The sequence below is a fragment of the Schistocerca americana genome, chromosome 2 (assembly GCF_021461395.2).
Source record: "Schistocerca americana isolate TAMUIC-IGC-003095 chromosome 2, iqSchAmer2.1, whole genome shotgun sequence".
Taxonomy (NCBI): domain Eukaryota; kingdom Metazoa; phylum Arthropoda; class Insecta; order Orthoptera; family Acrididae; genus Schistocerca; species Schistocerca americana.
Genome location: NC_060120.1, coordinates 68,391,218 through 68,418,488, shown reverse-complemented (window position 1 = coordinate 68,418,488; position 27,271 = coordinate 68,391,218). Strand labels below are relative to the sequence as shown.

At 41.0% G+C, this 27,271-nt stretch overlaps 1 protein-coding gene across 1 annotated transcript in view; it reads left to right on the top strand.

Annotated features, from left to right (window-relative positions):
* Window positions 1-27,271, top strand: part of LOC124593781 (protein artichoke) — a 185,569-nt gene that overhangs the window by 145,374 nt on the left and 12,924 nt on the right. Inside the window, exons 10-12 of the mRNA XM_047132130.1 lie at window positions 2,223-2,402; window positions 14,353-14,585; window positions 25,859-26,043. Of these exons, the coding sequence (XP_046988086.1) occupies window positions 2,223-2,402; window positions 14,353-14,585; window positions 25,859-26,043 (598 nt within the window). The remainder of the gene's footprint in view (window positions 1-2,222; window positions 2,403-14,352; window positions 14,586-25,858; window positions 26,044-27,271) is intronic.

Here is a 27,271-nt window from a genome sequence, read left to right as displayed (position 1 = left end):
GAAATTTAACCGACAGGAAGAAGATGCTGTGATATGCAAATGATTAAGCTTTTCAGAGCATTAACACAAGGTTGGCGCCGGTGGCGACACCTACAACCTCCTGACATGAGGAAAGTTTCCAACCGATTTCTCGTACACAAACAGCAGTTGACCGGCGTTGCCTGGTGAAACGTTCTTGTGATGGCTCGTGTAAGGAGGAGAAATGGTACCATCAAGTTTCCGACTTTGATAAAGGTCGGATTGTAGCCTATCGCGATACATTTCAGCAGGATAATGCACGTCCGCATGTTGCAGGTCCTATACGGGCCTTTCTGAACACAGAAAATGTTCGACTGCTGCCCTGGCCAGCACATTCTCCAGATTATCACCAATCGAAAACGTCTGGTCAATGGTGACCGAGCAACTGGCTCGTCGCAATACACCAGTCACTACTCTTGATGAACTGTGATATCGTGTTGAAGCTGCATGAGCAGCTGTACTTGTACACGCCATCCAAGCTCTGTTTGACTCAATGTTGTTGAATTTTAGAACATGTTTTTTGCTCGCGTATCATGTCGTTTTTGGAAACCCAGAATCTACTCTGTAGGAATCAACATGGATTCAGGAAACAGCGATTGTGTGAGACCCAACTCGCTTTATTTGTTCATGAGACCCAGAAAATATTAGATACAGGCTCCCAGGTAGATGCTATTTTCCTTTACTTTCGGAAGGCGTTCGATACAGTTCCGCACTGTCGCCTGATAAACAAAGTAAGAGCCTATGGAATATCAGACCAGTTGTGTGGCTGGATTGAAGAGATTTTAGCAAACAGAACACAGCATGTTGTTATCAACGGAGATACGTCTACAGACGTTAAAGTAACTTCTGGCGTGCCACAGGGGAGTGTTATGGGACCATTGCTTTTCACAATATATATAAATGACCTAGTAGATAGTGTCGGAAGTTCCATGCTGCTTTTCGCGGATGATGTTGTAGTATACAGGGAAGTTGCAGCATTAGAAAATTGTAGCGAAATGCAGGAAGATCTGCAGCGGATAGGCACTTGGTGCAGGGAGTGGCAACTGACCCTTAGCATAGACAAATGTAATGTATTGCGAATACATAGAAAGAAGGATCCTTTATTGTATGATTATACTGTATGATAGCGGAACAAACACTGGTAGCAGTTACTTCTGTAAAATATCTGGGAGTATGCATGCGGAACGATTTGAAGTGGAATGATCATATAAAATTAATTGTTGGTAAGGCGGGTACCAGGTTGAGATTCATTGGGAGAGTGCTTAGAAAATGTAGTCCATCAACAAAGGAGGTGGCTTACAAAACACTCGTTTGACCTATACCTGAGTATTGCCCATCAGTGTGGGATCCGTACCAGGTCGGGTTGACGGAGGAGATAGAGAAGATCCAATGAAGAGCGGCGCGTTTCGTCACAGGGTTATTTGGTAACCGTGATAGTGTTACGGAGATGTTAAGCAAACTCAAGTAGCAGACTCTGCAAGAGAGGCGTTTTGCATCGCGGTGTAGGTTGCTCGCCAGGTTTCGAGAGGGTGCGTTTCTGGATGTATCGAATATATTGCTTCCCCCTACTTATACCTCCCGAGGAGGTCACGAATGTAAAATTAGAGACATTCGAACACGCACGGAGGCTTTCAGACAGTCGTTCTTCCCGCGAACCATACGCGACTGGAACAGAAAAGGGAGGTAATGACAGTGGCACGTAAAGTGCCCTCCGCCACACACCGTTGGGTGGCTTGCGGAGTATAAATGTAGATGTAGATGTAGAATGCCCAGGCGTATCAAGGCCGTTATTACGGCCAGAGGTGGTTGTTCTGGGTACTGATTTCTCAGGATCTGTGCACTCAAATTGCGTGAAAATGTAATCACATGTCAGTTCTAGTATAATATATTTGTCCAATGAATACTCGTTTATCATCTGCATTTCTTCTTGGTGTAGCAATTTTAATGGCCAGTAGTGTAGAAGGTACCCCATCCATTTTGCCACCTCAGTGTAATGGATGCATGTTCACTAAGTGCTTCCACACGTAAATTTGAGGACTTCCTCAATATGACTGATAGTTCAATTAACTATATCTGTTGCCTAGATGTTGATTTATGAATGTTTATTAAAGTGATTTGTAAAAATGCCACACGATAAATAAACCTATTACAACTCTAGTGTTTTGTGTGTGTGTGCTTGCTTACGGGCGTGCTGTTGCTGGCAGGGACCTGGAGACGCTGGACATGTCACACAACGTGCTGGAGGAGCTGCCGGAGGCGGTGGCGCGGCTGCCGTCGCTGCGCGCCCTCGACGCCAGCCACAACCGGCTGGTGGCGCTGCCCGCGCAGGGGCTCACCGCAGCAGGGCTGCCCGCGCTCACCGAACTCAGCCTCGCGCGCAACAGGTAGGCCTGCCAACCTACCCGTCTACCTCTCCACTAGCGATGGCCGGCATCTAACTTTAAGTACCACAGTCTAACAAAACAGTCGCGACACTCACTGCTGTAAAAGCTGTTGCTGTTTGACAGATGGAGCGACACTAGCGCTCCAAGCGGCGAGTAAGATGAACGTCAGACGCGTCGTAAGCATAATGTTTGTTTTGAATCATTTTCCTACGTAATTTACGGAATATTTGAGTTATTTTCTTGCCTCCAAGGGTTTGTGTAGTATCAGAAGGCATATATGTGTCTAAAAATGATTCTAAAATAAGCGCAAGTATGGACAAAAACCATTAATCGAGTGGCAAGCTATAACACATTCGTGAAGAAACACTTGTGACGTTGGATAGAATTGCGACTTACCACGTTGATATCAAAAGAATATAAACACACAGATTCACACTTAAGAAGCACAGAGATGTACCTCTACATGCGAAAGCGATCGACAGCTCATTTATCGTTCTGTAGGCCTACTGTGTTTGTCATTGTCGCCTGTTGCCACATCTTTTATTATTCTAAGTGGGACAACCAACTGCCAAATAGTGGTAGAAATATGTTGAAAACTTTATAATGAACTGATTACATTACATTTCACGCAAAACCAAATATTTGAATAATTTTCAAACGATCTGTCAGTGAACACAGTGCTAAAAAATAATGTCATCACACGAAGGGAACAAGGGAAATTAAGTGACTAACAACAGAAGTGAATGTAATACATACCTACAGACTTCAACATTCGTTTGTCCTTGTTCACTTGATCCTTCTGATACAGTTTCTGTCGCTGTCTGTAGGCACTTTCCTTTTCCTGTAATAGTTTTGCACTAAGTCTAGTGATCTGAACATTCTGACACTTCACACACTTTTGTAAGACACTTAATCTAACCACTTCATCGCCAAATCACGTCTGTGTTGACGATTCACACGAATCTTCAATCCTTCGCCGTGCCAGATCTTCCACAGCCATAAGATTGTCATCACAAATAAAACATTCAGACGTAGCGCTAAATTCTACTTGCGAAAGTAACTAAATAGTGGTCACCTGAGGATCGACGCCTCGCCTGCTGCCATGGCACTTAGCAGTGGTAAATGACTCATCAGAAAACACAACTTTTCGATAGCTGAGCAACAAAATCCAGATTGTAATGACGAATAACTGGAACAATGAGACTGAATAGTGGAAAAAATTGAATGAAAAGTACAAAATTGACTGGCATTAAACATGCCACGGAACCACGGACCTTGCCGTTGGTGGGGTGGCTTGCGTGCCTCAGTGATACAGATGGCCGTACCGTAGGTGCAACCACAACGGAGGGGTATCTGTTGAGAGGCCAGACAAACGTGTGGATCCTGAAGAGGGGCAGCAGCCATTTCAGTAGTTGCAGGGACAACAGTCTGGATGATTGACTGATCTGGCCTTGTAACACTAACCAAAACGGCCTTGCTGTGCTGGTACTGCGAACGGCTGAAAGCAAGGGGAAACTACAGCTGTAATTTTTCCCGAGGACATGCAGCTTTACTGTAGGGTCAAATGATGATGGCGTCCTCTTGGGTAAAATATTACGGAGGTAAAATAGTCCCCCGTTCGGATCTCCAGGAGAGACTACTCAAGAGGACGTCGTTATCAGGAGAAAGAAATGTGGTGCTATAGAAGAATCCTGAAGATTAGATGGGTAGATCACATTACTAATGAGGAGGTATTGAATAGAACTGGGGAGAAGAGGAGTTTGTAGGACAACTTGACTAGAAGAAGGGATCGGTTGGTAGGACATGTTCTGAGGCATCAAGGGATCACCAATTTAGTATTGGAGGGCAGCGTGGAGGCTAAAAGTCGTAGAGGGAGACCAAGAGATGAATACACTAAGCAGTTACAGAAGGATGTAGGTCGCAGTAGGTGCTGGGAGATGAAGAAGCTTGCACAGGATAGAGTAGCACGGAGAGTTGCATCAAACCAGTCTCAGGACAGAAGACCATAACAACAACAACAAACATACGATTACCATAAATCGTAAATGGTGATACTCACTTACCAACTATTTTTTTCGATACTTTCTGTGACGTATTGAAAACACATTTTAATGATCAACATATTTTCTTCTAGAAATGTTTTCGTCCAATTCTCAGATACTGTACGTTCTATGGCGACGAAAAAAAGTGTTTATCGAAAGGTGAAAAACTAGCGCTTTTCGAAGTACCAGTAGCATGGAAGAGTGAAAGTAACAATGTTTCGTGATAGCATATTAGACAGTAGTACAATGCTTTCGAATTTTATCCGTTTATGCTACATGTTTTCGTCACAGAGATGCTGATTGTTCAGATTATCTCCAGTGTGTTTCCTGTCACTCTCGCTAAGTAAAAATATTTTCTTCCTTCTCAACACTGACACATCTAGTCATTTCTGCTATTGTTAAGCCCCAAATAAAAATTACGATAAAAAAACACTAAATGTCACACGGATTTAATCTTCTGCACTCCAGTTCCTTCACACAGCATTTCGAATCAGACCGTTTCCAATGGCTTGGTTAGTAGATCAACTAGTTGATATGTCCCGTCAATGTGTTCTAATCCAAGATCCCCATTCAAAAATCTCTCTCTCTCTCTCTCTCTGACGTAAAAGTGGTGGACTTCAATGTGCTTCGACATTCGATGATACGTTGGATTTTTAGATAACTTCACTGTACTTGCATTGTCAACATAAGAGTGTGGGAGGCTTCAGTTGTTTGGATGTTCCAATCAGTTCACACTGCAACCTTCTCAGCCAGAGCAATTCCTTTGCTCCTTCACTGGCTGATACTATTTCTGCTTCCATAGTGGATGTTGCCACTGTCTTTTGTAATTGACTGGTCCATGATACAGCCCCATGGGAGAGTGTTGCGACAACAACTATTGTTGTGTCCTTGTCACCAGCATAATCAGCATCACTGTAGACTTTTAAACAAACCGAATAGTTCTTGTAAATAATTCCACAAGGCATCATATTCATCAGGTATTTAAAAATGCTTTTCACTCGATTCCAGTCTTCAATAGTAGGATCTTCAATGGTTCTAGCCGCTTTGTTCACTGCAAACGCAATATCCTGATGGGAGACTGTAGTCAAATACATCAGACATCCCACCGCTTCACGATAAGGAACTATGGCTGTGATCTTCTCCTTGACATCATTTTCACCACGTCCAATTGGAGTAGAAACTCCATTAGCTTCATTCATTCCAAATCTCTTCAGAATTCTGTTGTATAGTCCTCTCAATTAATTTGCTATTGACCCCTCTTCATTTTGATGTATCTTCATGCCTAAAAAGTTGTTGAGAGATTCTCTAGTTGTATGAAACTCCAACTTCAACATTTCCATCACCAACATAGATTGCAACATATAAAAAATTTTTGTTGCTCCAATGGTAGAAGAGACACGGATCAGCCCTACTGTTTTCAAATCCAGCTTTGTTCATGATGTATATAAAACGCTTGTTCCAACAACGTGGTGCCTGCTTGAGACCATACAGACTTTTCTTCAGTAAACATACACGTCCACTATCATCTTCAAAACCTTCAAGTTGTTCACTGTATACACCTTCTTCTAGTACACCAGTGAGAAAAGCTGTTTTGATGTCAAACTGGTCGAGTTTCATTTTCTGTGCAGCAGCTACTGCCAACAGGGTTCGAATTGTATCATAGCGTGCAACAGGGCTGAATGTTTCTTCATAGTCAATTCCCTGCCTTTGTACATGTCCTTTGGCCACAAGTCGACCCTTGAAATGTACATTCCCATTTTTTGCAGTTTTCTTATGCAAGACCCAACGATTCTGCAAAACCTGTGCATCATTTGGGCACTCAACTAATACCAAAGTACTATTCTCTTTGAGGGACTTCAATTCTTCATGAATAGCCTCCAGCCGTTGAACTTTATTGCTAGGCTGCAAAGCTTCAGTATAAGAGCTTGGATCCTTATCCCTGATTATAGGGGTTCTAGCCATGTACACAGTCTCTTCTGGTCATCCATTCTGGTTTTTCCCTCTCACATTTGCTTCTTCGTTTCTCACTTAAACCTGTACTTCCTCTGGAACTTGACGTTGTATCTAAATCTTCTTCCCCCTCACTTAATCCTTCTGTCCTTTTGTTATGACTGACATTTTCTGATTCCTTTTCCTCACCAGAAGTCTCATTAGGTTCACTTTGTCTAATGGTTTCATCCTGAGCGACTTCAAGTTCAGTAACATTGGTCTGCAGATTACATACAACTTCAGCCTTAAATTTCACATCATGGCTTAGCACAACCTTCCCCTGAGATGGAATCCAGACCCTGAAGCCATCTCTATCATTCACATATCCAGCCAGACGTCCACGCACAGCCTTGTCATCAAACTTTGTGCGAAAATTCTTGTTTACATGCATGTAACACTCTGTTCCAAAGATTCTCAGATGATTCAGGTTGTCTACTGGTCGTCCATACCACAGTTCATATGGAGGTTTGTTTTCAATACAGGACTTCCCAGTGCGATTCGAAAGGTATGTAGCAGTATTTAATGCTTCTGTCCATAGTTCTATTGGCAGTTTACTGGGGTTCAACTTAGAACATGCACATTCCATAATAGTTCAGTTTTCTCTTTCGGCAACACCATATTGCTGTGGTGTGTAAGATGGGGTGATGCAGTGCTCGAAGCCTCTGTTTGCGAACAATTCTGAGACCTTCTTGTTGTTAAATTCTTTTCCTCCATCACACCAGAAGTGTTTTAACAATATGACCATATGTCTTCGCTTCACTCAAGAACTGTTCCAAGACAGTGCTGACTTCATTCTTCTGCTTCAGGAAGAAAATTTTTCAAAATTTGCTTAATTCATCTTTAAAACGTATATAGTAACGAGTTTTTCCAAGAGATTCTACAGTCATAAGTCCATTTACATCACCATGGAATTGTTCACCAGTAACCATTGGTCGATTCATTCGAGTCCTGAATGGCAGTCTATGCGTTTTACCCACTGCACATCCATCACAAAATTCTTCTTTGCACCCTTCCACATAGACGTTCCTCTGCTTCAAAACACTTTTCACATGTTGTTTGTGTTGGTGGCCAGATCTCTCATGATAAATTTGCAGTGCATCTGACGATGTCACCATGTTCACTTGAACTGGTTGGGATTGTTTAAATACACGTATGTCAAGAACATAGAGACCATGATTGACATGACCAATCATCTTTGTTCCACCAGTCACTTTGTCTTCAATGTGGACACTTTTGTCATCAAGTCTTGTGCAGAAACCTTTTCATGCAGTTGCTTTTACAGAGAACAAGTGAGCACTTGCTTCAGGAACATAAAGCACTTCTCTCAGTTCAGCATTCTTTGTAGAATTAGTCAACTGAATCTGAATTTTCACAGTTCCCTGTCCATGAGCCAACATGCTTACACCTCTTTTCCCAATTGAAATCTTTTCATGAACAGCAAATTTTGTATAAGACACAAAATATTGTTTATTTGCAGTGATGTGATTTGTGGCACCGCTATCACAATACCAACTGTCAACTTCAAAACCGTTATTGACTGAGGCACCAAAAACACATGCCAAAAATGCAACATTCTTTTCAGACTGATTGATGCGAATGTTTTTATCTGACTTTTTCATTGAACACTCTGCTGCCCAATGCCCTACCTGCCCACATTTATGACATGGAAATTTTCGTTTTGCACGTTCCACACTCTTTTTCGATTTTTCACTATTGTCACATTTATTTCACTAAATTTTCTTCTTAGTGCTACTGCGTACAACAAACGCAGCTTATTCAACCATACTTTGATCACGCAATTCAATGGTGTACAATTTTTCAATCAGAAGATTCACACTTTGATTTTTGGACAGAATTGCGTCCCACAAGTTGTCATATTCTTTGCCTAGCTTGGATAAAATTCGGCCATTTAAGATTCTTTCAGACAAAACATTTTCTTCGTGTATCTTCAGTTCATCGTTCAAGTCCACAAAAAGTTTCTGCAATTTTGCAACGTGAGTGCTAATATCCGATTTGTCGTCACGTTGAACACGGAAAAATGACTCTTATCAACATGTTCTGTCGTTGCGTACTGCTACGCTCAAACCGCGCACGTAATTTGTCCCAAATTTCACTTGCATGAGTGCATGTTAAAACGAGATTGGCTACTGACTTCCCTAGCGCACTTGCTAATAAACTAGCCACTTTTGCATCGTCTTTCATCCACTGGTGATGTGCCGTCCTTTTTTTGGCGATTGCATCTTCTCCCCCTTCAGGACACATGTACATACCTGCAAAAGGCAAAGGTCCCGAGTTCAAATCTCGGTCCAGCACACAGTTTTTATCTGCCAGGAAGTTTCATATCACAGCACACTCCACTGCAGAGTGAAAATCTCATTATGTTGTGCTGTGTTTATCCCATTGCTTGTAGCAGCAGTTGTGTGCCCAGCGAAACTTGAGCCACTTTGAGCTGCCTGCAGTCAGTGTTGCAACAACAGGCACATTATGTCAGTTTCAGCAAAATCTTGAACTTCATGAGCTTCAGTTACTTCAAAGAGCATCATGATACATCCGATGTGTTAGGCACTACTCCAGCCATTCCTCCTGTTGTGCATCAAAAGAATGGAAGGGTGGAGGTGGTGGCACCTGGCTGATTGCATTCTGTGCTTCAGTCATTACAGTTGGCTGAGTTTGTTGTGCGTACATCCATCTGCCAATAGCAGTAAGCAACGAGATAACGTCTTGGCTCCGAAACTGAATAAGTGCAGGGAGTGATTGAGTTCTAGAAGTTGGCATTGCATACACAAGTGCAAGACGTTTGAAGTAGGTGTGGGTTCCACACATAAAAAAATTATGAAAAAAAAATCCAATTTGCCAGACATTGCTAACTCAAGCACCAGATATGGCACCAATATATGAAAAAATCAGACTTGTTGCCAGTTGAACAGAAAAAAACAACTGTTGCCAGTTAATGTCTGTTGTGTTGGTAGTGGAGATGGCCAATAAGCACAGTCAAACATCTACAAAAAGAAAACACAGTAATAAATTTATTTACACTATGTATACCCAATAATTGAGTTATACATATCTTTGTATAGCTATAGTTTCTGCTGTGATGCTGAGTTCTATATAAAGAGAGGAAAGTTCTTGATTGTAATAAATAGTCCTCCATGCCCATGCTGATAATTTTATACAAGCACTAACCAATCTGGGGCCAAGCTCAGGATGTGGTTGCTTAAAAAGAATCGCTGGCCAATCAACGTTGCATGCAGTGAGGATATTACATAAAGATAGCACAATGCTGCTAAACATTACTAATATTCTGAGACTTACATAAGTGTATCAGGTTTCAAGATTATTTGTTACAGTCCAAGAACATTACTCTCTTTGTACATAACTCACCTCACAGAAGAATCTACAGCTATACAAAAATATGTACAACTCAATTATTAAGTGTACACAGTGTAAATAAAGTTAGTAAAGTGTTACTTTTTTTTAGATATCTGATTGCATTTATTCATCACTTCTGATACCAGCACTACAATTTTATATGTACACTACATTAAAATTGCTATACCACGAAGATGACGTGCTACAGACACGAAATTTAACCGACAGGAAGAAGATGCTGAGATATGCAAATGATTAGCTTTTCAGAGCATTCACACAAGGTTGGCGCCAGTGGCAACACCTTCAACTTGCTGACATGAGGAACGTTTCCTACCGATTTCTCATACACAAGTAGCAATTGACCGGCGTTGCCTGGTGAAATGTTGTTGTGATGTCTCGTGTAAGGAGGAGAAATGCATACCATCACGTTTCTGACTTTGACAAAGGTCGGATTGTAGCCTATCGCGATTGTGGTTTATCATATCGCGACATTGCTGCTCGCGTTGGTTGAGATCCAATGACTGTTAGCAGAATATGGAATCGGTGGGTTCAGGAGGGTAATCCGGAATGCCGTGCTGGAACTCAAAGGCCTCATATCACTAGCAGTCGAGATGACAGGCATCTTATCTGCATGGCTGCAATGGATGGTGCAGCCACGTCTCGATCCCCGAGTCAACAGATGGGGATGTTTGCGAGACAACAACCATCCGCACGAACAATTCGACGACGTTTGCAGCAGCATGGACTATCATCTCAGAGACCATGGCTGCGGTTACCCTCGATGCTGCATCATAGATAGGAGCACCTGCGATGGTGTACTCAACGACAAAACTGGGTGCACAAATGGCAAAACGTCATTTTTTCGGATGAATCCAGGATTTTGTTCACAGCACCTCCGTGTTTGGTAACATCGCGGTGAACGCACATTGGAAGCGTGTACTCATCTTTGCCATACTGCCGCATCACCTGGGATGATGGTATGGGGTGCCATTGGTTACATGTCTCAGTCACCTCTTGTTCGCATTCACGGAACTTTGAACAGTGGACATTGCATTACAGATGTGTTATGACCTTTGGCTCTACCCTTCATTCGATCCCTGTGAAACCCTACATTTCAGCAGGATAATGTGCGACCACATGTTGCAGGACCTGTACAGGCCTTTCTGGATACAGAAAATATTCGACTGCTGCCCTGGCTAGCAGATTTTCCAGATCTCTCACCAATTGAAAATGTCTGGTCAATGGTGGCCAAGCAACTGGCCCATCACAATACGCCAATCACTACTGTTGATGAACTGTGGTATTGTGTTGAAGCTGCATGGGCAGCTGTACCTGTACACACCATCCAAGCTCTGTTTGACTCAATGCCCAGACGTATCAAGGCCGTTATTACGGCCAGAGGTGGTTGTTCTGGGTACTGATTTCTCAGGATCTATGCACCCAAATTGCGTGAAAGTGTAATCATATGTCAGTTCTAGTATAATATATTTGTCCAATGAATAACCGTTTACCATCTGCATTTCTTCTTGGTGTAGCAATTTTAATGGCCAGTAGTGTATATGACCTGAAAAATGAAGGAAACATATTCCCCACTTGTGCTACCTCTCACCTAGCATCTGTATTTCAGGAAACTTTTGATTCAAGTTGACTGTTAATGCCCCACTAAGAAAAATGTTTTATTGCAACTGATGCTGAAATTTGTTTAATGAATTCTCTGTTTTCAATGGTGAATTTCTTAATGGTTTATTTTGTCAACTGGTAACATATATTTAACACTTCTCATTCTTAACCTACTTTACTCTAAATTATAGATCTGGTGATGTCAGTAACTGAAAAGACATAATAAACAAAAATACATCAAGGCACCTAGATGCCTTTATTCTAAAAATCCACAATGATCACTCACTCAATTAGGAAATTCATTTCCTTTATTAATTTCTCATATGTCATTCCCTTTCTCCATAAATGGCTGTGCTGCAGTGGATACACCAATTCCTATCCGATAAATGAAGTTAAGCACCATCTGGCATGGTTGGCACATGAATGGGTGACCATCTGGGTCACCATGCACTATTGACATACCGAGTTGCATTCAGCCTCGTGCTGCCAATTAAGGAGCTACTTGACTGAATAGTAACACTACCAGGTCAGGTCACAAATGCTGATAACAGTTGGAAGAGCAGTGAGCTGACACCTCCCCCAACCCCCACCTCACCCTCCACCCTCAGGATGCCTGTCAGCTCAAGATGACTTGGTGGTCCATCAGTAATATTGGGCCCTTGTGAGACCTGTTCAGACAGAGAGTTTATTCCCTTTCTCAGGTGAATAACATCTCTCTCATAAAAGCTGCCTTCTGACAGTGAATCTCTATTATTTCCAATTTCGTGTTACTGGGAGACTAACCGATGTTACTGGAATATCTCTGCATAAAAAATGAGCATGTGTTGTACTAAAGCAGGCTTATGAAGAAAGCTTTATAGTGCAGAATAAGGCATATTAAAAGTGATTATTATGATTATTTACTTAAATGTAAATTTTGTTTGTAAGAGCACACAGTTGTTAATGACAAGTTGGACTGGAAGAAATAAATGAAAAAATTATGGAGTGTGAATATTCCCAAAAACCCATTTCATGTGAATTAGGGAAACCAGCTCATTAGCTCCCAGCTGCAGAGAAAGACAAAAATTAAAACCCCTAGCTGAAGTGGCCTTGGACTGCAGACACTATCTCTTGCTTTGCTGGTGTCCCAGTATGTGGCCATCTATTGAATTATCTCAAATGAAAGTAAAATAAGTGCCTGCTTATAATACATGCAGCATCACATGAACAATGCTGTGAACACACATCTGTATGTGACATTTTTAAACTTCAGCAAGAGGCTTGATATTGCTCACAGTGAACATACAAACCCAACTGAGACATTGTGGATGTAATGCATTTTGTTAACCACATACCTTTTCTAAGTATGGAATACTCCTTTCCCACACAAATAGTATAAAAGAGCCTTTACTCATTTGTAGGGATACTCACCTTATTTTGTTGCAGTTTACTCTTTTCTTGGCAGTGCTTAACATTTAAACGTAAGTGCTGTTATCATTTACTACATTTACACGTCACATAAATTCAGTGGAATGATTAGAGTATGAGGATGCTCACCTTATTTTGTTGCAGTTTACTCTTTTCCTGGCAGTGCTTAACATTTAAACATAAGCGCTGTTTTCATTTACTACATTTACACGTCACATAAATTCAGTGGAATGACTAGAGTATGGAGGCCAGGGCATGTGGCCTGCATACTATTACCATTGGGTTGTAGTTTTGTGACAGGAGAAAACAATGAGGGAGAGGTGTAGAAAAGGGAGGGTGGAAGGATGGAGTTGGAGGGGAAAGTAGTAATAGTAAGGAATGGATTGGAGGGCACTAAAATGAACAGACAGCAGAGATGTATGAAAAGGTTCATGAGGAGATTCAGATTGGACTGCGTTGTGCAATAGTTCCAGAGCAGCTACCTTTCCTTAGTACAGAGACATTTGTTTCTTGTTCTCATCTACTAGATAAAGACACATTCATAAGGCCAAGTATGCCAAAGCAACTAAACTCTAAAGATTAAATTTGGCATTTGTTGTTTTGTTTATTATGGCTTTGCAGTGGCAGGAAACAAGACAACAAAAAAGGAATCCCATTATTGTTGCAAGCAATGTGCCCAGGTGTTGTTCCCTGTTTTTGATTATATCATACAAAAAAGGTGGTTGAGATATCTACTGTTTATTTCATTACAAAGCTGTTTTGATACCAATAAACAAATAAACAGTCTCACTGAGGATTATACAAGCAAGGTGTGGGGAGGCATTGGCATGTGGGAATAGGGGATGGGAGGGGGTGGGCAAAAAGTCGAAATTTGTTCTGGTGTAACCAGTGCTGATGCATGCGGGAAGAAGGGTGGGGAGGGGTGTGGCTGCAGCACTCTCTCTAGCATAAAAAAAAATAAAAAATAAAAAAAAATGCATACTATATCATTAAACTTATTTAAAAAATGGAAACTAGAAAGTGTACTTGAAAGTGTTGCAGTAACCTCTAGCTACTCCATATGCACAATAATGGTAATAAAGAAGGAGGGTAAAACATAGCTACATGTACTTCCCAAAGGATTCACTACATCAGACATGGAAGAAGGTGCAGAAAATCTTATATTTAAGCTTCATATTCAAACTACTCTTTCCTTACTACACCATATTTGTTCACAGTGGAGCCCCCATCACTGCTGTTGCCCCCTTCTGTCCTGCACCATCTATGCAGGTAGAGGCCAACCTATTTATTGTGCACTCTACACCCTTCATTTCTGCTGTGGCTACTATTTACCTTAGTTTCACCAGTGCATATACCCACTGTGCATTAATATTCCTTAATCAAATAAACTGATCATTGTTATTTGGATGTAATGTCTTGGATATCTCAATTGTTTGGAACCAATCTATTCTGTTTGATTAGCTCTGGACTTTGATATGCATAACCTAAATTGCCCTTGGCATGAGCCCAACTCATGGTTGCAGACTGACATCGCTGCGTGCTGGGGCATTCAGTGGGCTTCCGCGTCTGTCACTGCTGGACCTGGAGAACAACTGGCTAGAGAGTGTGGAGACAGGTGCACTGTCTGACTTGCCGCAGCTGCGAGCTGTGCGCTTGGCGCACAACCGCTTGCAGCAGTTGCCACGTGCTGCCATGGCCGACCTCCCACAGCTGCGTTCAGCTGAGCTGCAGGAGAACTCCCTCTCTGACATAGCTGGTAAGTCTGTGTTAAGTGTGTGTCAGGTAAAAGGTGCCACTTACCCACACATGGCAACCCTTAGATATTGAGGGAGAGCCATCACTGGATGCCACAGTCACCATGGGACACTTATGTACCAAATGACTCTCACAGAGGACCATTACTTTGTAAATACAAAAGTATGAGGACTAGTCATACAGTTTTAATCAGCACCTCAGAAAAAAAATCAAGCTGCAATCATTAAATTGGCAGACGGTATAAGTCCTCCTCTACATGTTCACACTTCAGTGCAAGGTATTCTTCCCAACAATGAATGACTTGCTAGAGACCTTGATTGTAGAAGACTGCATTTTGGCAGTTCAGGAAATGTTCTGCCTCAACAATCATCTCATCTTCTCTCTGGAAATGCCTGCCATGCACTGGTTTCTTCATCCAAGGAAAGACAAAGAAGTCATGGATGCTATGTCAGGAGAATATGCAGAGTGAGACAAAATTTGATAGCCCAAAGAAGCAGTATGTATTATGTGTCTTTTGCAAAATGAGCTAGAGAGTTATCGTGAGCAAAAATGCTTGACAGGCTCCCACAAGCTCAATACAAGGTTTTGATAGCATGCTCTTGTGACAGTTTTTCCCTCATTAGCATAATCTGTTAGCACCACATTGTGACAGTTTCAAAAAAGGCACTGCATCACCTTGTTTGATGATGATTTGGTCCTCGTCTTTTTTGGTGGTCACACAATCTGATTGCCTGCTTTGCTCCTTTTGTTTCAGGTCATAGTGATACACCCAGCACTTATCTGTGGTGATTAGGTGGCTAAATACATCATCTGGAATTCCCTGACATAGATCCAACACTTCTGCTGCTCATTTCCATTGCTACCTCAGTTTTCCACTACTTTTAAAATGGGTGTCAAACTATTTGAATGAGCATGAGCAGTTCCATAACCCAGTAGGCAGTGACCTTATCATATTCGAAATGTTATGTGATATGTTGAATACAAATCCATCTTAAGTCCACTTTTTTCACTATCATATTGACTGTGATACCCCAATCTTCAAGCACCAGGGCCTCCAGCCCTCTTGCGATTCCCGGTTCTTCACAGACATGATCTGCTACTCTACTTATTTCTTCATCATTAAGACTTGTCTGATCACACTGGAAGTGTCTGTGCCAGCTAACTACTACGGCATATGAGGATACATGTTGCTGTACCTGTCCACCATCTCAGCATGGGTTGTTACACTATTGTTTCCCTTCAAATGCACAAAACGAATTTGCACAGGATACACCACTTTATCAATGGGCTGTGCCATATTGCTTTGGCTCCTCCAGTGGCATCCTATGGTGCCTTGGCACAGAGATTTCAGTGTGTACCAGAAAATTGCAAACATGTAATTGCAAAAGCACTCTATTTTTTTGAGGTGCAAAGCTTTAAGACTAACCTTCAGTGTAGTCACATTTCTGTAAGCAGACTTACAAGGAGCAGTAGGATCCTGCAACCCACGAAATTCGATGAGGTTAGTATACTGGTTGGCGATTACACAAAAGCAACTCCTGTGAAAGTTGTATGTCACTATGCACCCATTTTCCATAATGATCATGACACAGCTGTGATCAAGGACCAGGGAGAATTATCAGACCACTTGAAAACAAGAAAATTTTGTTATGTATATCAAGTCCATAACTTAACAGTTGCCAAGAAATTGAAGAACAAATTATTTTGATGCACTGCACATATATTAGTGGAGAAAATCCTTACCAACAGGGGCAGTGTCTAAGTGATACAGCACTTGCGTTCAGATCACAGTCGACATTTGAATATGTAAGTTAGAATCGCACATCTTGCTGTGAGTCCTACTCTTTTGCAAGAGATTTACAGCTGTATCATACATTTATTTATTGGTATTTTAAATAAAATAAAATTTAAAGAAAGAAGATCCACATACATGCCTATAAACTTTGATGACACTTCTTTAACACACAGTAAAAACTGGTGATTCTAGAGTTTTTCTTTGTCCATAATAAAATATATTTAATTTTAAATAGCAATACCAGTGTAGTATAAAATCAATTTTTTCAACCTCTTGCAAAGGAGTAAACAACATAGTAAGATGTGCAGTCCAAACCCATACACACACACGGAACTTGTGTGTGATCCAGAGATAAGTCTTTGCCATAATTCCATTTATTGAGGGCATTCCTTCACAAGTATGTTTGCAATGGCCCAAATCACGAATCCTTCAAATTATCAGATATAAATAAAGATTCACTATATTCAAATGTTCTAATGAATGATGTAGGAAAAGATAGATTTCTACTTACTGTAAAAGACATATGAAGTTGCAGAGCACTTACCATGGCTACCGATCTTACAACATCCTAAGGGTTATGCATTTCTCATCAGATGTTGTATGTTTAGTTTTGAGAGGTTCGTTCCTCTGTATCCTCAAGTAACACTCTGGACATACCCCTGATATGCAGTGGTAACACACAGTTTGTCAAATACCCACTTTTGCCTGCTAGGAGTGGATGTAGGAATAGTGATGAAGTGTTTTGACTTTTTCGCAGATGGAGCATAGTTTAACTGGCCTATTGATGGCATACAAAATGTCAGATTGGTGTGTGACACTGATACATGGAAATTCAGGAAGTAGTTACTTGCCAACTGTGGATCAGACAGTCCACCCTGGCTAGCAGTGACACCTTCACTTCTCGGAGAAGAATCTTCTGGAGGTCAGAAACAGTCTATGGTGGCTGTGTTAGGCCTGGATTACCTTTACATTGAGCATACCATGCATTTTCAATCACTTGAAGTCTGAGGAGCATGCTGCTTATTCTAGATGTGTGATGTCTTTATGATCCAGGTACTTGCCCACCATTTTGTAGTCAGGCTTTGTTTTCCTGAAACAGAACATGTGTCCACACACACCACGAAAAGGTCCACAGAGCATTGTAAGGTAGCATACCTGATAACAAGAATTTTTCATTTTTCCCATATATACCAGCGTGTATATATTAGCTTGTCAAGTATCTTTAGGCTGTATATTTACTATATTAATGAAATAACCTACTATACTAACATCCATAAGTTAAGGGATACTGGTGATTCATGAAGCAAAACAAAAATGTGTGCTCTAAAAGGTGCTAAGACATCACTGTAACATCGACACAGGGTTATATTGTATACAATTTATACTGTACCATAAGACTGACTATGATCCATAGCTGACATCTACCTAAATGTAAAATCAGCATAGTAGGTTATTTCATTAATATAGTAAATATACAGCCTAAAGGTACTTGACAAGCTAATGCATACACGCTAGTATATATGGGAAAAATGAAAATTTCTTGTTCTGCCACTAAAAGAATGTCATTTTAATAAAAAGTTAATTATTTTTAGAGGTAGTACAATTTTAGGGCAATGTACTTTGTCCAACAGTTTTTTTCAGGTGAGTAGAATATTTTCTATCCCTGAAGTGTCATTCTGAAAAATGTCTGTGTATTGCAGTCATGTAATCTTAACAGTATCATGAAAAGGGTAGATTACTACTCACCATAAACATGACACATTGAGTTGCAGACAGGCACAACGAGAGACTGTTATGCACTGAACTTTCAACCAAAGTCTTCTTCAGAAAGGAAACACATCTCATGCACACATAACCATTCTCTCTGGCTGCTCCAGCCAGAGTGCAACTGTGTTGAACAGAGGCATCAATCCAGAGCGTGGCAAGAAAGGGAGAGGGATAGCAGGCTATGGGTAGCATATCAATCAAAGCACTGTTTATGTGGGTCCATTTCTCTAATTATGATTATTGTCTGGGAACGGGATCAGTAATCGGGATATAGAAAATGTAATTCCCATATATGTTGTAGCTCGTATATATTTCCACTTGACACTGCGTCCGTGCAGAATGAAGTATAACAAAGAACTGACTAAAGTAAAGTTAAGATGGAGGCTTGACAGAGCACTTACAGTTCACAGATATTAAGTTTCGAGGTCGATACGAACTATCAATGCCACACAGACCCCCCCCCCCCCCCCTCCCCAGTACAAAGTACTACAGATGTCCAAGGATGAGTGAGGGCATGCGGGCGTTGATGTCGGTGGAAATCGTGTGCATAGGCAGGCGCACCACAGGTACTTCCATCTCAAATGAGGTGGGTTGGGCAGGCAGAGTGGCGAGAGGCAGGTCCACTTCATAGTCAGTCAGCCACGATGGCCGGAAGAGACGGGGGCCAGCCCGGGAGTAGGCGGGCGGGCAGTCGATGGCATGCTGGAGGTGTGTGTGGCCCTTAAGTGCATTGAGCCATCCGTAGAAATGAAAGCACGTAGAGATGCTGAGTCACACTCACAAAGGAGTGTGAGGTTGTGTGCAATGTTGACGTGTAAGGGACCGTCCGATGGCGGAACCTCGGTATCTCTCAAAAGAATGAGCACTCGGTCGTCAAACGTCACTATAAAAACGTCATTCAATCGGTGTGGTGGCACGCTGCAGGAAAAACTGATAGTAGGTGTGTGTGTCTCCAACGTTGGAGGTGAGGGTGTGTAACCCGCGCAGGGTGAAACAGAGGGTAAGGTCAGGAAACCAGCGAATGCTGGCGAACAGTCTTCAGCGGAAGAGGTGTGTGGTGAGGTTGATGAGAGCACGTCTTCATTCTCGATCAAGGATGGATCGTCTGCAGAGTCCAACTGCGGTGGTGTGAGACCATTAGGGTTGATGAAAGCCAGTTTCAGGCGATGCAGAGAAACTGTCTGTGTGTGGTCTTTAATCATGATATCAAAAGTCATGTCCCCCCGCCACAGGAACTTGTAGGGGCCAAGATAAGGAGGTTGAAGAGGCTGCCAAACTGCATCATCACGCAGTATGATGTGGGAGCAGTCGGAGAGTGTGGTGGGAACATAAGTCTTGGGCGGTGAGTGATTGATGGGTGGGTGCAAACGCGTTTGTTGAAAATGTGTGCGCATCCGGCTAATGAAATCTGGCTTGGGGGGAAGATCCTCGCTAACCTGGGGAAGAGTAAGTTCCCTCGGTAGGATCGGATTTTTGCTGAAAACAAATTTAGGTATAGTCCCCTGTAGGTCAGGTTTATAGGTCAAGCATAGACCAAGTAGCACCCATGGGAGAGCTTCCAACCAGAGACAATCATGGTATCGAAGGGCCGTCTCGAGGGTGCGGTGCCATCTCTCCACCAACCCATTGCTTTGTGGGTGATAGGTGGTAGTGTGTATTTTTTTAATACCACAGATATTGGAGAGGATGGTGAAAAGGGAGGATACGAACTGTTAACACTGATCAGTGGTGATAGTGGTCGGACACCCGAAACGAGCGATCAACGAACCAATGAATGCCTTGGCTGCCATCTCGGCAGGTATGTTAGGGAGAGGGACAGCATCGACCCAGCGAGAGATAGTTGATAAGATATATCTATTGCCCTCCGAAGGAGGAAGATGCCCAACCAGATCAATATGTTTGTGACAGAATTGTCCTGCGGGAATGTCGAACTTGCCCAGAGACAGGGAGGTGTGGTGGCTGATATTGTTGTGCTGGCAAGTGATGCAGCTGCATGGCCAGGTTTGACAGTCCTATTTGATGTTCTTCCAAACAAAACATTCTGACAAGAGATGTCTGGTGGCTTGAACACCCGGGTGGGCTACGTTATGCAGGGCATCGAAAACCTGTCGGCGCAGCCCAGGTGGGAGCAAAGGGTGTACGGTGCTGGTCAAAGAATCACACCACACCTCGTCGGAAATGCCAGGAAATTTAGCCTTTGTGAAAACAAGTGATGTTTGTGGATCTTGTAGGAAAGCCTGAGAATCTTCATCAGAAGCTTGGAGGGAGGCCGGATCGGAAAGATCAACGATGCGGGAAACAGCACTGATCCACGAGAAGAAATCCGCAGTGATGTTATCCGCACCCTTGATGTAATGGACGTCCATTTGAAACCAGATCAAAGTGGCGGTAATGTCGAGGGGGTGGGTCCTCAGGTGGGTTGCAGAACGCTTCTGCCAGTGGTTTGTGATCAATGAGGACGAAAAACAAACGTCTCTCGACGTCAGGGCGGAAATGTTTGATTGCCTCGTAAACAGCAAGGAGCTCTCTATCGAATACAGAATATTTTCTTTGAGCCGTAGATAGTTTCTTGGAGAAGAAATGAAGCGGAGATACTGTGTCGCCCTTGCATTGTTGCAACACTGCCCCCACCGCGATGTCGCTGGCGTCCATAGTGATGAATAACTCAGCCGAGGGGTCGGGGTGGGGGAGTATCACAGTGTGAGCTAAAGAAGTCTTCAGAGCCTTGAAGGCCTCTAGCACTGGAGCAGTCCAAGGGACGGGTTTGATACCAGAAGTTTGTTTGCCTGATAGCGTGTCCGTCAGGGGTGCCTGAACAGCGGCGGTGGAAGGTAGATGGTGACGATAGTAATTGATGGCATAGCTCTTTGTAAGTAGCCGGGGGTGAAGAAATAATGAAACTCAGTGAGTGAAGTTGTGCTTCCATATCTTCGAACAAGGCATTGTTTGGCATGGTCATTGCGTAGTGCATATAACCTGTTGCATAAACATCTGCGCAGAAGAGATGCAACACAAATGAACTGCAGGGTCACCGCTGTGGGAACGGTATCAGTAATCGGGATATAGAAAATTTAATTCCCATATATATCATAGCTCGTATGAGAAAACCCAGTACATAGAAAGAGTGCCACAAGACAAATTGCCTATTGTGACAACCCATGGGAAAGTCGTACAAGTACCACATTTTAAGTACCTGGGAGAAATCATCCAGCCATCAGGGATCAACCTAAAGGCCAATGAGGAAAGAATAAAAAAACTACAGAAACCATATAAACTCACGTGGAACTATTATAACAAAAAGTCCATATCCATTAACGCAAAATTGAGGCACTACAACACTGTCGTACTTCCGGAGGCACTGTATGCATCTGAAACAACACAAATAGGTGGGCAAACTAAAATCAAAGAAATAGAGAAACAAGAAAGGAAAATTCTCAGGAAAATTTTTGGCCCGATACAAGAGCAAGGAATCTGGAAGAAGAGACCAACATCAGAATTATATAAATACACAGACAAGATCACGGATACAATAAGGAAAAGAAGAATGCAGTTCTACGGACATATCCACAGGATGAATGAAAACAGAATTTCAAAGCGAATTCTTAAAGTCGTCAACTCAGGCAGGGGAAAAACAAAATGGATAAAAGAAGTTGAAGAGGACCTCAGACAAGCACGCATAACAGTAAACGATGCAGAAAATAGAACTGAATTCAGGAACATCATCAAAAAACATAAATTTGACACCACAACACAGAAGAGACCAGGATGCAAATGGACAGCAGAGCGAAAGAAACAACACAGTGAACACATGAAGAAAATTTGGGCTCAGAAAAAACATAAACAATCATCATAAAGGAATTCAAGTTCAAACGCTCTCTTAAATGGGAATAATCGAAAATAATAATAATAATAGCTCGTATATATTTACACTTGATGCTGCATCCATACAGAATATAGTATAACAAAGAACGGACTAAAGTAAAGTTAAGATGGAGGATCGACAGAGCACCTAGAGTTCACAGATATTAAGTCTCATGGTCGATACGAACTATCGATGCCACAATTTCTCTTACAATTCTTCTCAATGTATGTTTGTCATCTGGTTGGTGCAAAAAAATTGCATGTGTACCTGTGGTTGTTTTACCCTTTGCAAAATAATCAGTAAAATACCTTTAGAATCCCAGAAATCACTGACTACAAACTTTCTGGCAAATTAAAAAGGATTCACATTTTTTTGTTGCAGGTTACCTGTTCCCATTTACTGCTTTCAGTGCTGTTTCATTGATGGTGTGAAGTGGTGGTTCCAGAAGTCATTCATTGTAATAAACTGAAGCATGAAATCAGTTAAACTCTTCTTAAAGCACTCCTGATCTTTCAGAGGAAAGCATTTTTGCACTAAATGATTTTCAAGATAGAAAAAAAAATGCAGCATTTATCTTCCATACAGCTTTCTGATATTTAATTTACATTCAACACATACCACACTTTTTTTTTCCTGAGGTGCTTATGGTGTGAACTACTCCTTATACCTTTAATCTCTGACAATTCAGTAACATTTTGTGCACTACCACAGTTGTTTCATCCATGGCTGTAGTTCAGGGAAATCCTTCACTTGGATCACCTTCAATATTAATACAGCTACATCTAAATTCGATCATCCATTTATGAACTGTTGAAAATGAAGCAGCAAATTCCTTATAAATGTTTACCAACTATGATATTTTGTTAGAAATGAACCCTCCAACAAAGAATTAAATGAGAGCAAGCTACACCAATTTATTCATTTCAACAAAACATTACTACTTTTAATGCTATACAAGCAATCTACTCTGCAGACCTAGTTTACGTATGAAGTTGCTAGGCTTCCAAATGGATAACTAAGTGGTGTGCCACTTGCAAGTGGACAAGTTTACCAAAAAACTGAGTTCTGGCTGTCTTGCACATATTAAGTTCTCTCTTTGTATTGGCCTCTGTACACCTAACCAGCTTAACAGTCCCATTCCAAGACCCACAAACACCAAAATATTTTTTCCCTGTGTTGCACAAAAGACTGGATCAGCTACCACTTGTGCAATGAAAACGATTCTGGGGAGATCAAGTGTCAGTAAGGCTCCACCTGTGGTGTAATTCTTTTGATTTTTCCTATCATGGTCGTTTTGTAAGATTTATGTGAAATGAAGTAAAGAATCACAGGACTCTTCTTAGAATAACTGCATTCAGAATTTTAACGGTAAACTTCTCTATGATGCCTCTATGGCAGTGTCTGCAACTGGAGTTTACAGAGTGTCCCCATGACACTGTGCTTACTAAATGAACACTAGATGAAATGTAACACCCAACTTTGGATCTTCTTTATATCCTCTATTAATCATACCTGGTAAGGTCCTAGACTGACAAGTAATACTTGTGGGAATGACCAACAGAAAATGACAAAGAATGTCAGAGAAAGTGTGCAATTGAGTTTGCCTTATTTCACTTCTGTAGCAGTGCAGAAGCTCTGTAAATTGATTGTGCAGTCATCACTATTTGCAGTGGGTACTAAGATTATACTGAAAGGAAAGGTAACAGTTGTCTGTGGAACCATGTTAGGTGACCAGCTTCATTAGGTGGCACAGACATTGTGCCAAATAGGGTATTGTGTCTTTCAAAATGAAAATGACTCCATTCATATGACCAAAATGCCTATGACTGGTTTGGTGAACTATCATATGAAATAATGTCTTCTTTGAATATTGTTAATCTGAATCTCTCAAGCAGTTGTAACACTTTCTTTGCAGCAATTGGTATAAAACTATGTGGACCACCATTCAGCATTTTAATTTTCCTAAGGAATATTCAGACAGTTTTGGATGCTAAATTTGACCCAACTCCATATTAATTGCGTTTTCATACGAATTTTTCCCTACCTTTCTGTCCTTCACAGTGTTTATTTTGTATTTCGATTTGTGTACCACTAAAATAAAAATTAAAATCTAAACATAATTTATAATCATTTAAATGTGATTAGATGTTATACTACAAGCTACTCAAGACTTAGCAAAAGGGTAGATATGTCCATAGTAAGTGGAATGATGCCAACACTCAGCCCTCCTCTCTTTATGAATCACACTGTCAATAAATGGTTGAGAAACTCAACAGTGCTCTAATAGGTTACTCATCAAATTCTATTAAAATTTTCAGGTTAGTTAATCCCTAAATAAATACAGTTTACAGTGTATTTCTTAAGAAAAAATTGATAGCACAGGTACCCACTCCCAGTTACAGGGAGGGCAACTCAATTGATCAACAGAATTAATCACTTATATCTCCCTGTAGCAGAATTCTAGAAAATATCCTGATTTCAAACATAAAGACATCACTGAATTAGGTGCTCTTCACCCAGTCATCCAGCACATATTCTGCAATGCTGACCACACAAAAACTAATAGGTTTCAGTCCTGGTCCAGCACACAGTTTTAATCTGCCAAGAAGTTTCAAATCAGCACACACTCCACAGCATAGTGAAAATTCATTCTCGTGACTCATTTTCTCCTAAGATACATAGATTAAGGTAATGCACTGTTCCCAGGTAATGCACTGTTCCCCTTTATATGTAGCTGGCGCCAGTCGAAACAGAAACTGCTGACCACATCTTTCAGGTGATGCCTAGCGCTGATAGAAAGTGACAGTTTGTTTACCATTATGAACAAAATTATTTTTAAAGCAGAATTTTACATGCCCATTTAATAGTGTGGTCCCAGATTAGCCTACTGCAATATTTGTTTTTTATATAACTGTGCATTTGGTTTCAGATTTACTGCTATCTTGAAATTCTGAACTGCTGCATCTATAAATAAATCTTTGTAGCAGGTGCCAATCATATAGATTTCATTTCCGTTGGAGTTGTACTTCTACTGGGAACAGAGTCTTCAAGTAATTTCAGTTTTATTACAAAGGAATACACCACACTCCTTTTAACAAATGGTTATATTGTATTCCAGCTTTCAATATTACAACCATTAGTAACAGGTAATATTGCTTGTTCATTCAGTTTGACATCAGACAGCAGTCTTTGACAGTCCATGGAAGAATGATTTAATTGACAGTTCTGTCAACTTGTCATGGCATGCTTCTTACTCAATGGTGGACCTCGCTGCTCCAACCCAGGACACTGAATCACAGAACAAAAACAAAACCCCATAAGCATCGCAACTCATAATAATAATGCAAATGCCCAAACACCATACCACCTTGAAGCCATGCAGTATCCATCCGTATCATATCTCGTTCAAAAACAAATTATAAAAACTTCCAGTTCCCTAAGCTAAACTATTTAAAAAATGGTAGCAACTGTTGACCATCATTCAAAGGCTAGGTAGACATAAGGTCAAGCTAAGCAGGAAAATGAAATTATTTCCCCCTCATTCTGTGGTGTTGTGTCCTCAATTAATTAAAATCCTGGGTGACTTTTTTTACTTACTTTGTGAACAATTTCTATCACCGTTTTCTCTGTTTCTTTTAAGCCTTATCTCATAATAATAATGACGACTCCATTAAATCATCAATGCTGATCTCAGAAAGCAAAGTATAGATGTTATTGTTGAAGTATTGTGTGACACCCTTCACCATGGCTTCAGTGAGATCTTGAGGCTCCAGCATTTTGAAATCTTACAAAGGCTTATAATTTTCAATATGTGATGAGTAAACCTATTTTTTTATGTTGTACATTCCAGACGAAGCCATATACGGAGCACCTCACCTGTTGCTGTTGAACCTGAGCCACAATGCTCTGACTGGTCTAGAGAGAGCTGGTATTAAGGGACTGAAGTCTCTTGAGGTCCTTGACCTCAGTAACAATCAATTGTCACACATTCCTGGAAGTTCATTAACTGGAATGGATTGGCTAGTTGAACTCAAGGTATAAAAGAGCAATAAAATAAGAATTTAATAGTTTTCAATGTGCTGCAAAAACTGCAATCAGAAATAACTAGCTGCATTAGTAGTGCAATATTTATTGTTGAAGCAGTGGTTTTTCATTAGAGTGATATTGTGATGCACTTAGATATAGCTTAGGACTCTGTCGCAAGTAGCATTACAGGTAGTTGCTTAAGCTCACCGATATTAGAGTGTGACTAGGATTCTTAATTTAATGTAACAGCCATTAAATCTGTAGGCTTTTAAAAATGGAGAGACACACAGCATTTCTTCTTGCATCCAGGATTCATAAAAATTCAAAAATAAATCGATTGTCATATGTGGGGTGTGAATGGTGAAGTTTTCTGTATTGGTATATTTTCCCTCAAATTATGCCAGCTAATTTATTCTTAACTTCATACAAGATACATAAATTTTGAAAAAAAGTTTATAGACTTTATCAACATATCTTGTCACTGAAACTTCCTAGGCCAGGAAGCTGAGTGCTTCTTTTTCTAGAGAGCAATGAATCTCAAATGTACCTTTAACAACAATGAACAGTACTGCTGTATTGCTCACTGATTATCACAAGAATGGTTTATGTTTGGTGATACTTCACTTTATAAAACTATACTGTGAGTGTAAAAACTCTTTATTCTTTGGGCTAATTTTGCTGGAAGCCACAGGTGACAGCCTAAAAGTGCCAATAGCAGCTTATGATTGGTGACGAAGTGAAATTTATTTTTGTATAAAAATACTTGGAATTTCTTAGGGGCACAAAATATGGTTAGGGCTTCCTTTCTATTTTGTGAATAGTTTAGCTGTACAGAAGTTAAAATTTTGGAGACACACTTGATCAGTTATTCTGCATTACTGAAATTTTTTATGCTAATATGGCTCTGATACCATATTGTGATGCATCATCAATTGTGAGCACAAGTTGTTTTTCATGTGTAAGTGATGCTAAGAAAAATACACCTTTCGTTTGCAGTGTATTTAATGAGTGTGCAATTTCTGCTGCTTTGGGAATGAATTGCTAGTAATAATTGATTTTCCCCAAAAACGACTACCCTTCTTTTATGTGTCATAGATTATCATTTGCTGCCAAGTGCTCTAGTGTGATAGATGGGTGTGGCCAGGGCCACTTTAAGGCCCAAGTGACACAAATCACTGCTTGGGGCACCAAGCTGGGACAGGTGCTAAGGGCACCATTTATATACAATGTGTATCAC